General features: G+C 31.1%; 1 protein-coding gene across 1 annotated transcript; it reads left to right on the top strand.

Annotated features, from left to right (window-relative positions):
• The first annotated feature begins 3485 nt into the window (after positions 1-3485).
• On the top strand, positions 3486-4915 carry LOC123902138 (transcription factor MYB78-like). Its single transcript, XM_045951800.1, has 3 exons — positions 3486-3756; positions 3991-4120; positions 4259-4915. Exons 1-3 carry the CDS (start codon positions 3600-3602, stop codon positions 4779-4781), a joined length of 810 nt encoding a protein of 269 aa, XP_045807756.1. The 5' UTR covers positions 3486-3599; the 3' UTR covers positions 4782-4915.
• Positions 4916-14875: the final 9960 nt, after the last annotated feature.

The following is a 14875-nucleotide window of genomic DNA, read 5'->3' as shown; positions in this document are numbered from 1 at the left end:
TACAACCCCCCCCTCCGTGGATCATCTGCTCGGATTACTGCCTACCACCTGCTCAACGGACTTCCAGCTGGCCTTCTACCTGTTCTGATCAACAGTTAAGATCAATTAGGTAATTAATATTGGTTTAAATAAATTTTTGATATTGATGAAAATGTGCATGCAGCCACCATGTGTCAAAATTTCATTGCAAGGTTAATAACTTTTGGGAATATTGCTGGTCTAAAAGGTAAACAAGCAGTAGCACTCTCTGTTGCAGGTGATCACTCAGCATTCTTTAACCGCAAATTTTGTGGTTATCAAGACACATTGTATGTAGACAAGGGACATCAGTTCTACCGCAACTGTGAGATCTTTGGAACCATTATTGATTTCATTTATGGTCAATCGATGGTCTTAATCCAAAACTCTGCAATTTTGGTGAGAAACCCAATGCACAGACAAAACAATGTTGTTGTGGCAGACGACAATTTCTGATACAGCATGTTCAATACTGGAATTAATTGTCCTCCAAAATTGCTCTATCGTACCCGATGTTGAGTTGAAGCCTTATTTGCAAACAGTGAAGACATATTTGGCAAGACCATGGATGCCATTTTCAATAGTAGCTAAACAACTACATCGATGATTTTGGTCAACGAGATGGGTATATGATATGGAACAAGACTCAACCTAACACAGAACACTCTTATTTTGTTGAGTTTGGAAATATTGGACCTGGTGCCAATACTACAACATGGGTAAAATGGACAAAAAGGCCTTATTAGCAAGAAAACAGCCGCTATATTCACGACTGAACAATTCATTAAAGTTAGGATTTGGTTGCTGGCCACTGGCATTCCCTACGATCATGGCTTGGCGTGAACTTAACTATTTGGCATATGTAATTTTTGTTTTGTTTTACATTTCAACAGTAGATGATGTGTATTAATTGAATTATTAGTTATCAAAAAAAGAAATTATATAACTAATTGTGGATAATGTGCGTGCACTCACGCATGCGTGCGTGCATTTGTGTAGTGGCGGAGTTGCCCAAAAAATTGGAATGATCGCTATAAATAATTAAATATAAATCGAATACTAAAAAAATATTATTCAAAAAAATAATCTTATTAAGGTTGTCAAAAGGTAGAACTATTAACATTTTTAATAAATATATTTTAAAAATATATTATGAAATATATTTTATATCAATTCATGTGTAAACTTCATACTTTTTAATTAGTTCTTGTATTTATGTTTATAATATTTTATGAATCTCTCCAACAATTTTTTTTTTTTATAAAAAATTAACAAAAGATTGAGCAAACATGATTTTTTATACACTAAAACTCTATTTTAAATAAATATTTAAAAACTTTTTTCTCAAAAAAAAATATTTAAATACTTTAACAATTAAAAAATGTTTGAATACTCTGTTTTTAAAATTTAAAAATTCTTAATAAAATATTTAAGTATTATTTATTAGAGTCGGTCCTAAGATTTTTAATATTTTTTTTTGAGCATTAAGATTTTTAATATTTGGACAAACTAAACAAATGGTATTCATGTACAAAAAAATTTGGTATTCAAACAAGATAATCATATCATTAGAATTGCTTTTGTTTCGTCTCGTGAACTTAACTCAATTGATAGAACATTGTATTATATATGTAGGAGTCGGCGTTCAAACCTCTGTCATTCTACTTATCCACCTTAAATATGAAATTTCTAGATACTAGACAATTTGAAAAAAAATAAATTGAAAACCTCCAACCAATCAAAATCAACAGCTTTGTGTGTGTGATTAGTTGATTAATTCTGATGTAGTAGTATATTACTATAAGGAGAATGTTAACATGTTCCCTTAAGGCACATGTTAAGAAAGCAAAAATAGAAATTATTAAATGCTAATTTGTGCATTTTGACTTTTGAAGCATTAAATTTCTTGTATCATTAAATGTTGAATTTCTATTTTAGTATATCTTAATATGTGCCCAGACCCTTACTATAATTATCCTTGTGCGCCTGCGCGTGACACTTTCAAATTTTCTATTTTAACCAAACCCCGTGATCACGCAATGGAAATTTCTCAAAGAATATTCAAAAGACTTCAGCTAAATTAATTTAATTTCCAATTTTATGGCTGCTTCTTGGTATTTTACTATTGCCAACGTCCAAAAAAATAATCACAACCAATTTTTCTTCCTTTTAGTGCTGCGTTGATCACTCACTTTAATTCGTTAATCACATGAACTCATGAAAGTCTCACTCTTCCACTCAGTTTTTTAAATTGTGCATAAAATTTAATTCTCAGAATGCAACACCAAACGAACATATTGAATCATATCATATGGATGAATATAAATTTTTGCACTTGTGCGAAAAGGTGATGGCTGCTATGTTAGTGTTGCTTGCTTCCCATTTCACTGTCAATACCATTCTTGATTGGTAGCAAAAAATGGACACATCATGGTCACATCTCACAATTGTTTGCAAGTATTTGTATTTGTAGAGATGTTTTAAAAATAAGGGAAATGCTATACCATCTTTTTGGGACACTAGTTAAGCTTATTGATAAGGAATATTTATCTTGAAATTTGTGGATTCAATATCTTAAAAATGTAAACAATGTTGGGGAGTCCGGCATAGAAAAAATAAAAGAACATGAGTGCAATCAAAAACACAAGAATATAACGTGGAAATTTCAAAACCGGAGAAAAAAACTACGGTCATTGTCAAAACCGACAACCAGAGAATAAATACCACGTGAAAACACCTAGACTACAATCATCCCACCATCCCCAATACAATCACACTCTCCAAAGCAAATATCTAATTACATCTCACAACACTCTAACAAAAGAGTTCACGAGAAAAACAAAAAGTAAGATGTAAGTTTAAAGTGTTTCCAGCTGGTGCTACTGTTTGGTGTGTTGAAACAAGGAATTTGAGGTCTTTATATATAGCATTGAGCTCCCCCACTTGAGAGGATCGGGCTTCATTGGTAACGTAAGGAAGCTCTGCAGCTCCAACATCGTAAACTTGGAATGGATGGCGGATCATAGGTGGCAAACTGTTATATGGATATGATGTTTTACCCGTAGACGCTTCTCCAGCTCTCGCAACAATTGTATGGGAGTCGTCCTCGGAGGAACTTCCCAAATGACCGTACCGGGAATCTCCAAAATGACACCCCAATTGGAGATGTTCCACAAGGAAGCTGCACTAATCTTTCCATTCATGTGCGGGAGTGACTCAGGGATGACCAAAGAGTCAACCAGTCAAACTCCAAACTGCAAGCTTAGTTCCATCTTAATCCTAGTAGTATTAAATTATATTTACTAAAACACTAGTAGAATGAATGAAACTGGTGCATTATGTGTGTACCAAGTCGTCACTTTTCCGTACACTTATATTTTTATTTTATTTTGTGGATTTTAAACATTTTGGACTAGTATGCTTATTCTTATCCTACTCTATTATATATAACTCCACATGCCTCCAATAAGTGAAACCATCAATTCACAAAGCCAAATCTAACACGTTTCCTCATATATATATATCAAACTGTTGCTTCTTCCTTCACAAAAACTAAACCACTTTTAATTTCACTTACATATATGATAGATATGGATATTAAGATTAAGAAAAGTGATGAGTCTGCAAAGCTCAACGAATTAAGAAAAGGTCCATGGACATTAGAAGAAGACACCATTTTGGTTAATTACATTTCAACCCATGGTGAAGGTCACTGGAACACTGTTGCATGTTCTGCAGGTATGTCTATATGTTTTCTTCTAACTCTATTAGTTTTTTTTTACACTATTAGTTATATAGTATATATTTAGCTTAATTAAATTAGGACATATAGTATAGTCTGGCTGACTAGTTTTCTTATGCGAATTTGTTAAAGAGGTGCAACATAAGAACTTTTCAGGAGATCATCTATTCTAGTCTGACCGACTAGCTAGTATTGATTTTAATAATCTAAATCTAATTAAACTAATACAGGTCTTCGGAGAAGTGGGAAAAGTTGTAGATTACGGTGGTTAAACTACTTGCGTCCTGATGTACGCCGAGGAAATATCACACTCCAAGAACAGATTTTGATTCTTGACCTCCACTCTCGCTGGGGCAATAGGTACAATAAACCTACTCTATAATCCATAATATATGATTGAGTATTTTAGTTTTTTTTTTTTGGTATGGTAGAGTATTTTAATATTCAAATAACACGAAATTATAATGCATAGACTTATATATGTTTGTTTTTTCAAAGGTGGTCGAAAATTGCCCAACATCTACCAGGAAGAACGGACAATGAAATAAAAAACTATTGGAGGACAAGAGTGGTCAAGCAGGCAAAGCAACTCAAATGTGATGTCAACAGCAAACAGTTCAGAGACGTCTTGCGTCATGTTTGGATGCCTCGTTTGCTCGAACAGGTTCAACCTGTACCCCAAATCCCTGACTCGAATAACTTGAACCGACCAAATTTCATTCTTAACCAAAACACATTGAACAGTTCAGTTTCGGAAATAGAGTGGCCAAAATCAAACAACTCTTCAATTGCTAGTCCTATTTCCTCGAACTCGTCATCAGTTGAATTTCAAGTTCCTTCGAATTCGGAGCTGTTGAATCATGATGGCTCGAAACTATGGTCAAATTTCAATAACCAGGTATCAGAACAGGGGAATAGTGGTGATTGTGACTCATTGGAGAATTTGTGGAACGATGAGAACATGTGGTTTTTGCAACAACTTTCTGATGATCTTGAAATAAAATACAATTACTTTGCGTGACGCTAACTTTGTAGAGTTAATTACTTTAATTAGTTTAATTAACAGTAGTAGTATGAAACATTGAAAAAAATGGGATACAATTTGACGTGTTGCTACAAATACATTAAAATAGCACGCACTAAAATCTTGTTATTAATTACTTTAATTGGTATTTCAATACCTTTTAATTACTTTGACATTAGTTAATGTAGTGCTCTCTTACGTGATGCAAGGGGTAGCTAGCTACTACTGTGCTTGCTTCTACGTTTGTTTAAGCACGTAACTGCTCTGCTTTTTACACGGTGACTTTTTAATTAACCCCCAAAACACTTGGGTATATCTAAAGGAATTGTAAAATGAGTATCTAAAAAAAATCAATTGTACTCGATTATTAGTTGATTCGGTGGTGATTGACGCTAAACTTGATAGGGAGGATCACTGTACGATTCCCACAACTGCGATCGAGAGGGGATTGAAACTACTTGATGTCAGAACTGATCCAAAACCAAATTAAATGGTCTAGTAAGCTGGATACTGACGGTGAAAAAAATTCAATTGTATGTACCTTAATTTGGGTGATCTACTATCCTGTTGCTTACTACTATTTTTTTTTTTTTTCAAAGATCAATTGTATGTTCGATGGTATATTGAAAATTTGAGGTTTTGTTTTTTTAAGATGATGAAGATGTTTTAGGTTTATTGATGATGATTTTGATTTGTTTGAGTTGATTGATTTTGATGATGGTGTTTTTTAAAATTTGGGTTTATTGACAAAAGATGATGAATATAATGAGATCGATCAACACATTAAATGTTTATTTTTTTAATTTTTTTTGTACAAAATGTTTATTATTTTTTAAAATAAATTATTTAAACTAAAATAAATTTTTACTCAGCGTTGTCAACGAAATTGACTCCAAAATAGATTGGGGGACCAAAACTAAAAAAAAAAAAACACCACTATGAGCCAGACACTCCCCTTCCTCTAGCAAACCTTGGCTCGTTGATAGTTAGATCTTCTATTTGCACTTCTCCAAAGGAGTTCCCAATCTTCTTGCCTCCCAAATTTGCAATGGTGCACTCTAACACCTACCAAATATCTTTAAATGTAGCTCGACATTCTGACATTCTAGTGAGAATAGCTCCACCATATTTAATAAGTTCCACCATCGAAACCCTCCTAACATCTAGGGACGGATCCAGAAACTAACCAAACGGAGATTGACCATTTTTTTTTATATAAATAGGGATCAAATTATACCGATATAAAACTATTTTACATTAATTTATTTATCAGAATTAATTTATACTATGATTATACATATAAATTATAATCTATTAATAATAAGGCTTAATTAATAAAATGGTCCCTTAAAGATATTTTTGGTTTCAGATTGGTCCCTTAAAGAAAAAAAGGTCCAAATAGGTCCCTTAAAGAAAAAAAGTCCGAATAGGTCACTTAAAGACATCTCCGTTAATCAGTTTGATCCCTAAAAAGAGGTCTAAATAGGACCAAACTGATTAACGGATATGTCTTTAAGGGACCTATTCAGACCTTTTTTTCTTTAAGGGACCTATTTAGACCTTTTTTTCTTTAAGGGACCAATATGAAACCAAAAATATCTTTAAGGGACCATTTTATTAATTAAGCCTAATAATAATTACGTATAAAATAACAACTTTAAATATATAATATATACAACATTAGGAATGGGAGGGAGGGGCCAAAGCCCACCCTTGCCACCCCTTGAATTCATCCCTGCTAACACCATATTATGCTGAAAAGATAAAAACATCCAAAGGTTCTTTGAGATGCCCCACCTAACATGTAGAAAGTTCAGACAACCTCTCCCCAGGTGCTTCAATCGCCATCGGCCGAACCGGAGGGAGAGACCTAAAAAGGAGTAGGAGTGCAAGTGAGCACAACCTAATTGCACATAAAAAAAATGTTCAAAAGACCTTCCTCTGACACCCTTACAACCACCAGAGTTTCTAGTACCATCACCTACCAAAAGAGCGTTCGGAGTTGGTTTAGGAGATTCCCTACCACACCTAAAAATGTTCACTCTCATCATAAATTTTTAGTTACATTATATAAATAAATGAGAGATATAAGGGTGACTTGGTGTTAAAATACGAAAGTTAATGAGTAAAGTGATAAAGAGATCGAAGGTTCGCACATTTCAAATATATAAACCAAACCAATTGATTACATTTGATTCCTTAAATATTCGTTTTATTTTCGAGAGTGATATTTGATCTTTGTTTTAGTGATGGATCAAGTATCTCTTGTCCATAATTTCAATTTTTTTGATATAGTACCATATTTGTATTTGTTTCTTCATTAGCATAATGACTTTGGCTAAAATGAAAGAGTATCATAAGTGGTGCACGGTGCACCAGTTGTCAATAACTCTATAACGAATAGGAATTTTATAAAATTCACCATTGGATAGAAAATTTATATCGTATAGATCATCCATATAAATTTTTAAAAAAATTGAAAATAATTTGATATGTTATTGAGACTCATCAAAATTAACGGTTTATGAATTTTATTAAATACCGTTAATTTTGATAGGTCTCAATAACACATCAAATGATTTTCAATTTTTTTAAAAATTTATATGGATGATCTATATGATATAAACTTTCTATCCAACGATAAATTTTATAAAATTCGTATTCGTTATCGGGTTATTGATAAGTGGTGCACCGTGCACCACTTGATGTACATGTGCATAATAAAAGCAGCCTAACATAATTTTAGCTGTTAAAAAAATCGATTAAAATAATCTATATATCGTGGTCCGGAAGATTTATATGTTGAAAAGTCTCAGCCATCGTTGAATCACTTTCTTGCTTTGCTTGTCTGTCAAGCAACGTGTACTTGTAGTTGTTGTCCAGCTTGGAACTTAATTGGATGACACCTTGAAATAACTTGTTATAAATTCAGTGTGTGCGGTTTATAAATGAAGCAACGATGTTGAGTGATACATCATCTGCTTCTCTTACCACAAATTTTGCTTTTTGATTTATTTCCTTAATTTGACCTATTATTCTCATTTCTCAAAGACATCGCTAGTAGTCAAGTAGACCACAAGGAAAGAGTATGTTCATTGTCCTAGAAAAATAGATATCAAGTTTTTTTTATTGTGGTAAATCTCCGTCGCGGAATATATAAGGTATATAAAGTGAACTCTTTTCTTTCAATTGAAACTTTTATACATAAATGTTAATAATCGAATTTTTGACTATTTATTTAAGGATATATTCTTAAATGGTAATGTGACAAAGAAATTACATTTGATCACACTCATAAAAAGTGAAATAAATATTTTTTTTTTGTTACAAGTGAAATAAATACTTAATTAAATAATATCTACTTTTCAAAATACTTTTTTTTGGTACATCTATATATATAATTCCTAGATAGCTCTCCTACTATCTATGTAAATCCTAATTCACTTAAACCAATGAATTTTTTTCATTTAGCCACGTCAGCCACTTATAATGTCATATCACTTCTCTTTACATCATTATCATCTCTAGACTCTATCCACTTTTATATAGATGACTTTTCATATTCTCCACATTAAACCATGAGAAACTTATACTAAAGAGCCACACTTTACTACTTACTCACCATATATTCCATCGGTTGCAAAAAAAATCCATCCATTTACATCATGCATGTTCCATAGTTAATGCATTAACAATCATTTATATTTTATTAAATTGATCAGTTTAATTTTTAAATTATTCATGTGCACTCAATACATATATGCTATATATACGGTGCATAGATATTCATATTTTTTCGGTGAAATATTGTGATGGTTTTTATCTCCACAAATCAATTCCTCAAGACACATATAGAGGCAAGTGTATATATACTATATCAATTTAGAAATATTTACCTTACTTTTTCCATTATTATAGTAAACATTTTTAGTTTTTTTTATTATTGACTCTTTTTCCATTATTATAATAATGTTCCAATACTTAACCAATTTTGTTTCCTCCCTTTGCTTTTTTTATTATTGACTCTTTTTCTTTTATTATTATTATTATTATTATTATTATTATTATTATTATTATTATTTATTATTTTGATGATACTTATTGTTTCAATTTTTCTATGTTATAATATAAAACAGCGCATCACACCTGTGCATCACACCCGTGCATCGCATGGGTAAGGGTCTAGTTACTTTTCAAAATATTAAATGATATATTATCATGAGTATGACTAAATATAATTTCTTTGGTCACATGACTAATTTTTTTTAGACTCATTTTTTTTTTAGAAAGACACTTAGACTAATTTATTATTTTTTTAGAAAGACACTTAGACTAATTTATTATTGATAAAATGTTTGAACAACAAATTAAAATGTGCTTCACACTATACTCAAACAATATTTAAAATACAAATTGATTCAAGAAAACATATTTAAAATATAAATTGATTTTTTTTTTTTGAGGGAATAAATTGATATTTGTGAGTTGAACACTCAACTAATTAATTTTTTGTTTTGTTTTTAATTCTATGATTTTCAGGAAAAAGAGACTTTGATAATTTAAAGTTCGACCGCAAGATAGATAAGATCCGACATAAAAAAGTAAGACATCCACTATTGAATGTTTATTTTTTAAAAAACGTAAGGCATCCACGTTTTTTATGTTAAATTCTAATTACCCACAAATTTATGTGAATATCCAAAATGTGTGGGATGACCTAAATTGTCATCTCAATACCTGAACTCTTGTATGGGATGATCTCTCCATAATCTGATTTTTATATTTATAATGAAAAACTACATAATCATTACCATTATCCATTCGTATATATAAAATAAATATCAAGTTTTGTGTATCTTTTAATCAAAAAGAACTATTTTTCTCTTTTTGGTAAGCAATTTAAATAATTGCACGTTTGACTTTCTTCCCGTGTGCAATCACATTTTGTGTCATAATATTATGTTCCAATCACTTCTAAATGTTGGAATTAATTCAAAAATTAATCACAATGCTCAATAACAAATATTAAAACTATAATCTTATTTTAGTGCGGAAATCAAATAAATAAACAAGTATGCTTATAATTATTGGATCTACAATTACAATATGTTGATTTGTCAAATATTATAAAAATACATGGATATATGAATCATTGAATATGAACTAACCATTAATTGTAGCTTGTAGTACTTTTGAAATACAAATAAAGTTGAGATGAACGAGGAACACTTGTTGGCTTGACACAAAAATAACACTATTTATTTTTTAAAAATAAACGTTGTGATGAATACAATTTTTTTGTTTTGGTAGATAAACGAAACCACAAGTTATTGAAAACTCACAGACATGAAGTGGAGGGACGAAGTTCGAATCTCGATCATGGCTTCTGACATTAGCAATATCGGTATTTTTTGTCGGTTGAGGTATATGATTTATGGACCAATTAATTTTAATTATAATAAGAGTGATAATTAATATACCTATTTTTTTTTTTGTATTAGAAGAAGTGGTAATCCACTAAAATTAAACTCACATATAATTGTGAGATCTCGGATTTGAATACAGGTCACGACGTTCGACCTAACAATTTCGACATTTTTGTGGGTTGAGCTAGGACTTATGACACTAACATACCTATGTTTTAATATACCTATGTCTTACACAAAATCTCTAATATTTCATTTCATCCATTTCATCGTATGATTAGCGAGCATACAATAATATTTTTTAAAATTTACATTGTGTTTTTTTTTTTTGACAAAATAGTTTACATTGTGTTAAGATGATAAAATATGATTGAAAATTTGTAATTATATTATTGTTAATATATTATTATCAAACTATAAATATATTATTAAAACTTATTTATTTTTCTGTCAAAACAAAAACTTACTTTATTTTCAAAAAATAAATAGTCCTTTAATATTTTTATTTATGATCAATAAATACTTTAATAAATTCTTAAAAGATAAATTTTTTTTTTATAAAATAGCTTAATCTTATTTCAGTCCTCCAGGTTTATATCGTGATGATGCAATGTGGAGTTAAATATTTATAAAATCTATTGTGACTGAAGCCAGTGATGATGTGTTGAGATATTGCTGACATCGGCTGATTTATGGTTCATATACAAAATGACGTATCCAAATATCTGAGAGTCTGAGGCTTCTTAACATATATTTTTCCTTTTCCGTAAAAAAAATACATATTTTTTCTTTATTTTAAGTTTTAACGTAAATATGATTTTGTCATGTCATGTCATTTACTTGAATCCATGTTGTTTAAATTAGGGTCAGAAATGAGTCGAGCCGAGTTGAACCTGTCTGAGCCCGACTAGATAAGAATTGGTTTTGCTCGAGTTTGACACGAACTCTTTTTTCAGCTCGAGTTCGGCTTGCTTAGAGTTCTCGAGCAGTTCGGTTCGCATCGTTAGGTTCAGTTAGTTTTCAACTCGAAACTCAACTTAAAAGTTCGACATGAATTTTTTTCTTTTTATTCTCAATTTTTACATACACTCCAATGTGAGAGTGTTTATTTTTCTAATCCGAAAATACATCATTGTGCATGCTGTTGTCTATCATTTTAATTTTACTCATTTATTTTCTATTATTGTTAAGTATTTGTCTTAGTTTATTTAAAGTATTATATATATTATCAATTATCTAAATGTATAAAATCAATTATATAAATATAAATGTATAAAATCAAATATATAAATTTAAAATTATTTTTGAATTGTTATTTAAAAATATATTTTGAAGTGTTATATATATAATTGAGTCAGATCGTGAACCAAACGAACCAAACTATATATAGCACAAGTTCAACTTATATAATTAACGAACTTAACTTTTAGCTTAAGTTCGGCTCATTTGGTTCATAAATCAAGTTCAACGAATCAATTGTTGAATCGAGTCTCGAACTTTGTTCGAGTTGGTTCGGTTCATTATCAGCCCTAGTTTAAAGGCTTGGTAGTGTTGGATTTTTGTATGTTGGTTACATTTTGCAAAAACAAGTTCTAGCCAAAATGCTACACAAGGATGTTGTAGCATGTAAGTACAACATTAATGCTAACCTGAAGCGCGCTAATTTTTATATCATATCTTTGGAAGATTTGTTTCAGATATAATTTCGTGCTTATCTAACAAGCCAAGACGTGCCTTGTCCCACAAGTCTCTAAAGGCAGTTTGTTTATTTTATTTACTCCAAAAATATGACTCAATATTTTTGGAATGCATCAAATATTTTTTTTGGAGTAAATCTTTATTGAAGAATTATTTTGAAGTAAATCTTGTGAGTTGGCCGCAATTTTTCCAGCTGTGTGTCTGAAAACCTAGCTTGCGCATCAAGACAATTCAGGGCTATAAATACATGAAGACTCAGACCTATTTTACTCATGTAATCTAAACCGTGTTTTACTAAAAGTGTGAGTTTTAGGGTTTATAGTTTTTGTTAATTGTGAGTCTTTCTTGTGTCACTTTGATACAAGCTTAGGACTGTGTCTTGGCTTGTAATTGTTAACTACTCCTAAGCTTTGAAGTACGGAGTTAGTTGGTATTATTCACTCGAGAGCTTTTAAGCAAGAGTGAAGTCTAGTTTCTTAGGAGGGTGTCTTCATCTTTGATCGTTATTAAGTTGACATCAACACTGGTTGTGTTGTTAGAAGGAATTAGGACGGAGTCTCATATCTAGGAGTTCCTAGGTAGGATTTGCACGGGTAGTATCTAGGCGATAAGTCGTGAACCGTGGTGTTGGTCGAAGGCTTTGAACTAGAACTATTATAGTGGATTCATTCCTGGATTGGTATCCCCTAGAGTAGGTGACATTGCACTGAACTGGGTTAACAAACGATCTGTCCTATTTACTTTACTGCAGTTTATCGTTTTATTATTCTCAACGTTTATATTGTTATGACAGTTGTTGTAGCATCTTGCATAGCATTTGTCCACTGCGTGCCAGATTTCAATTGGCATTAGAACAGACACTCTGTTCTGTTTTGGGTGAGCTCCGGGGAAGATACTTTCTCGCAATATGGACAAGGAAGGAGGATTTGTCACCAGACCATCTCTTCTAGATGGTATCAATTATGATTATTGGAAATCACGCATGATGGCCTTTTTTAAAATCATTGATAGTAGGACTTGGAAAACTGATTTTAAAATAAAGAAGGATATTAAGGTATAGTGTTATCTTAATAAAGATCTTAATAAAGACGAAATGTTGGATAGTGTTCCACATTATAAATGACGAGCAAAATGCTAATTGTGTGAGTGTGAATTCATGAATTACATACATGCATTCATGAATTGTTGATGTATATTGGATATTCCAATAAAGACGGGTATCAGATTATATTTATCCGATAAAGACGAATATTTGAGGTGAGATACTCTAATAAAGACGATGGTACCACATTCATTAGATATGTCTAGGGGACATAGCATGAAGATTGTGGCATTATATTGCATTAGGATATGTGTACATTATTTGATATTTGATATGTGACACATATGTTTGGAATTTGTGATAATTGTCTATGTGTGTTAAACTTGTTGTATGTGTTGATTGTCCGATGATTATAAATGTAATTGGCTTCAATCTCTTGAATATTATGATTGGTATGAATGATTATGTATATTTATGATTTATGAATATGCATGAATTGTGATGAAGTGTTTAAGTATAGTTTACTTACACTTGTATATTTTTGAGTATGTTATCTAACTCTCTTTTATGTGTTATGTGTTGGACCGTTGGAGGTCCAGATTCACAGGCTTTGTGGTTATCGATGTCGAGTCGTCGGTGAAGCTCCGCTCTGATTGTAACACGGGAAAAATGGTTGTATTTAGTATATAGGGTCTTTAATGACTATTTGTATTTACTTTGGAAAATGTATCTTTATAAAGAATATTTATTTTGTATAAAGCGAGTTTTACTAATTAATTAAATTAGTATTATTTTTGTAAAGAGGAGTGTAATATCTCGAACCAACATTTTATCAATCAATTAATTTAAGTTGAGAACTTTATTTTATCTGCTGCGTCGTTTTTGAGAAAAGAAATTTTTAAGCCATAATAAAGGAATTAATGGGTTTGGGTGTTACAATATCCTTAACCAGAACGTCCCTAAATATCACTTTCACAGTACATCCTCTTCTTCAGCAACTTCACAATTAGAGGTGAGAATAGGCTAGGCTGAGCTAGGCTTTACCAAGTCTGAGCCTGCCCTATCAAAAAATCAAAGGCATGAGCCTGACTTGTGACCTATCGTAGGCTTATCTTTTAGGCCCAAGCCTGACATTTTGAAAGTCTATATGGTCTGTTAGCCTGTTTAAAAACCTATTTTGCATGAACATATTTAAATAATTAATTATATTTATTTTAAAATATACTTATGAACTAATAAACCAATGTCCTTTTGATATTTAACATGATATTTTAGAGACTTTGACTATATATGTCATCATATTTCAATTCTAGTTTATAATAATACATTTATATATGTGAAAAACTAATGTAGTAATAAAAATATTATTTATATTAACTTAAATAGGCCGGCCTAGTAGGCTTACAAAAAAATCTGACCTATTTGACTAAATTGACTTATAAAAAAGTCTTGGCCTGCTCTATTCAAATAAATAGGTTGGTTTGGTCTGAGCCTATGCAGGCTAGAACTTAAGGCCATGTCGGTCGGCTTGGCCTATTCACACCTCTATTCACAATATCACACTTATTTTCTGATGTGGAAGACCAGACAATGTTGCAACCAAAAAGTTTACTAAAAATTGTGATATCTCATCGAGCCGAAGCTCTTGATACCATCTTAGTAAATAACAGAGCTAAAAAGGAAAAATAAACACAATTACAACACAATAATATAATGTGGAAACTCAAAAACTAGAGAAGATAAAAAACCACGACTAAACAGACAACCAGAAAATTATTACTATGTCAAATTTTTTACAGACTTCTCTCACTCTCACCCTAATACCCCAATACAATCACACTTTCACAAAGAAAATATTTAAACTAAGTCAGATATAAACTTAAATGTTACTGACTGATGCATCTAACAATATAAAACATAGGTCC

This window comes from Trifolium pratense, linkage group LG1, assembly GCF_020283565.1.
Source record: "Trifolium pratense cultivar HEN17-A07 linkage group LG1, ARS_RC_1.1, whole genome shotgun sequence".
Classification (NCBI taxonomy): Eukaryota; Viridiplantae; Streptophyta; class Magnoliopsida; order Fabales; family Fabaceae; genus Trifolium; species Trifolium pratense.
Note: the sequence above shows the minus strand (reverse complement) of the source record. Positions and strands in the feature narration are given on the sequence as shown.